The 2,825-nt window shown below is 34.4% G+C and overlaps 1 protein-coding gene across 1 annotated transcript in view; it reads left to right on the forward strand.

Annotated features, from left to right (window-relative positions):
- The window catches only part of LOC102592807 (eukaryotic translation initiation factor 3 subunit I-like), a 7,726-nt gene extending 4,901 nt beyond the window's left edge, over nt 1–2,825 (forward strand). Inside the window, exons 6-8 of the mRNA XM_006351104.2 lie at nt 502–588; nt 710–789; nt 2,525–2,825. Coding sequence (XP_006351166.1) covers nt 502–588; nt 710–789; nt 2,525–2,600 — 243 coding nt within the window. The 3' untranslated portion in view covers nt 2,601–2,825. The remainder of the gene's footprint in view (nt 1–501; nt 589–709; nt 790–2,524) is intronic.

The raw sequence follows: 2,825 nt of genomic DNA on the forward strand, positions 1-2,825 counted from the left end.
GGGTGGGGGGTGAAACAAGTTAAAATTTTGAAATATTCATGCAGCTACCTCCTTGAGGATAATGTCTTCCACTTGCAGCTCTTTTGTGTTAATTGTCAGTGTTCTGAATGAGATCTTTTAATCTCAAAAAGATATTTTAATGGGGAGTTACAAGTCCACTATTACAAGAAATTGATTAAACCATTATACTGTGGTAGATCTTTAATCATTCGCAAGATAAGGGAACTTAACGTTCACTGTAACCAACACTTGATCATTACGGTCCAACATTTGATAAGGACACTTAAACTTAAATATCTTATGAAACAAAAGAGATGTTCTTCAAGAGTGTCTTATTACTGATTAAGAAAATAACTAAAAAGGACGGGAGATGCCTTACTTTGCATCAGTTTGATATTGCTAGTCTAAAGATTTGTTCTTTCTGCAAGCAAAGTTTCTCCGAAGGATTCTGTAATGTTTCTTCAAGTATCTCTCTAATCTAATGCTGCTCTTGGTCAATAGGTGGTTTTGGGAGGTGGTCAAGACGCTTCAGCTGTCACCACTACTGATCATCGTGCTGGAAAGTTTGAGGCCAAGTTCTATGACAAGGTAAGTGGATATATTTTGGTGTTAGGAATGATCTTCCCCCACCCTGAAAAAGGGAAAATATGGATCTGATTTGGTTTCATAACATTTCGGAGTGTGTAATTTGTATCTGGATATGCATCAGATTCTTACTGAAGAAATAGGAGGTGTTAAAGGGCATTTTGGACCAATAAATGCTTTGGCTTTCAACCCTGATGGGAAAAGGTAACTAATCATTCCACATTCCTGCCATCTCATATGCGGATGTCATGTACTTGTGCCATTATTGAAACTTGACTTTGTTTTCGTGTGGTCTCACGAGTTTTAGATTTTAATCCAATAACTTATTCTAAAAATTGTCTTCCCTTTTCTTTATAGGTTCCAAGAAATCTCAACTTTTCTTGTTTTCTCATCTCTTTTTTGTAGTACTACTACCACCTCCGTATGACAAAGATGAAGATGTTCTTTATTAACAATTACATTTTATAAGAATGATAGTGGTTCCTAATCCGTTTTTAGTCACATAAGTATAGTACTACTACTACTACCTCCATATGACAAAGATGAAGCTGTTCTTTATTAACAATTAAGTTTTATAAGAATCATAGTGGTTCCTAATCAGTTTTTATAGTCACATTGTTATCAACAATCAATGATAAAAGGTTCCTGTTTAAGAAAATGGTGGACTTATTTTAGGACAACTCAGATAGAAAATTAAGGCAACTATTTTTGGATGGGTAGTTTGTTGGAATTTTTTGAACATGCAATCTTACTGCCTGTTTGTGCTAGTGTGGTATGCCCTTGATGGTTCTCTTTACTTCCTCTCCAAGTTTTTGGACCAAGTAGTAAGTTTTGGATCCTTCCAACTTAAAGGTGAAAACAGGAAAAGAAACATCATCGTTGAGTTATTTGAAGATTTACATATTTAGTGTGTACTTGAGCAGATATTGTTTTTTACTTTGGTCTCAAATGTACATCGATATAGTAGTCTGTTGAGATCTTGGGCAAATGAAACAAAGAGAATAAAGGAAGTAATATCCTAACACTTACATTTCTATCTTAATCCTAGCTCTCTCTCTATATAAACCTTCTAGATCTAAATTAAGTTGGAATTCATATTTATTATGACCTTGGTTCCTATTTTTATATTAGGTTGAAATTGAGTTAGTTCAATTGTATTTGGGATCATCAACTTGAATGAGAGGGGGTTAGATTTGGATTTACGTTTGCTTCCTTTCTGACACATTTTGGTCCTTTTTAATTTGCCTATTGTTTGTTAGATTTATTTGGATTAACAAAAAGTCTGTTTTTTTGTCGGGAACTTTGTTAGACTTGCATGTCAGTGTATGGTAAATCTGAGGTTTAGATTACCTGTAAATTGTTTAACAAGACAAGCTATTTAGTGTTCTAGATATGGGCCCGAATAGAGCTGAATTCATATTGTTGACTCCAATAATTTGAGATTGAGGTGTAATTGAAGCCACAAACCTATCGAGAAGCTTACAGTAAGGGGAAATTTTGTATCTATTCTGGTGGGGGTCTGGAGATATGGTGTCTCCTGTTTTGTTGTTGTAGAAGTGCTTTTGTGGTAGGGGGTCGTATGAGGAAAACTCTTGTTTATAGTAATAGAAAAAAGATTATAGTAAAACCTTGATTTTTTTTTAACTCCAAGCGTAGCATAATAGAAAAAGGGGCATCAGATGTTTCTCATTGTGACCCTGAAATTTGTTACTCATTCCAGAGTTACTTGATGCATAAAGTAACCTGGAATTTGTTACTTTATGCTAGAAACAAATTCCATTATGAACAATTTGAGAGTTTTCGATTACAATGAATAACAAATTCCAGTAATGCTGATCATTTTCCAATTTGAATATGTTTAAAAAAACTGATTTGTTGGCCAAGTTAATTGGTTCTTCCATCTCGAGTGTTGTGTGAACTCCCTGCTTGATTTTTGCAGTTTCTCAAGTGGTGGTGAAGATGGATATGTGAGATTGCATCATTTTGACCAGGATTACTTCAACATCAAGATTTAGATTTTGATAGGACCAGGTTTTGTAAGTTTGTACTTTTGGGTATGATGGACATTGACGTTTCTCTGGAGGAAGCGTCTTTCCGGTTATCTCCAATGAATTTTTTGTATGCTTTTATTGTTGCAACCTATGTTCATCGCACAAGAGAAACTAACATTTTATTTCTGGACAAGTTGAGCAAAACATATTCACTTAGGTGCAATTTTTTCAAGTTTGCACTTGCTTTTA

Source organism: Solanum tuberosum, unplaced genomic scaffold (genome assembly GCF_000226075.1).
Source record: "Solanum tuberosum cultivar DM 1-3 516 R44 unplaced genomic scaffold, SolTub_3.0 scf00133, whole genome shotgun sequence".
Taxonomy (NCBI): Eukaryota; Viridiplantae; Streptophyta; class Magnoliopsida; order Solanales; family Solanaceae; genus Solanum; species Solanum tuberosum.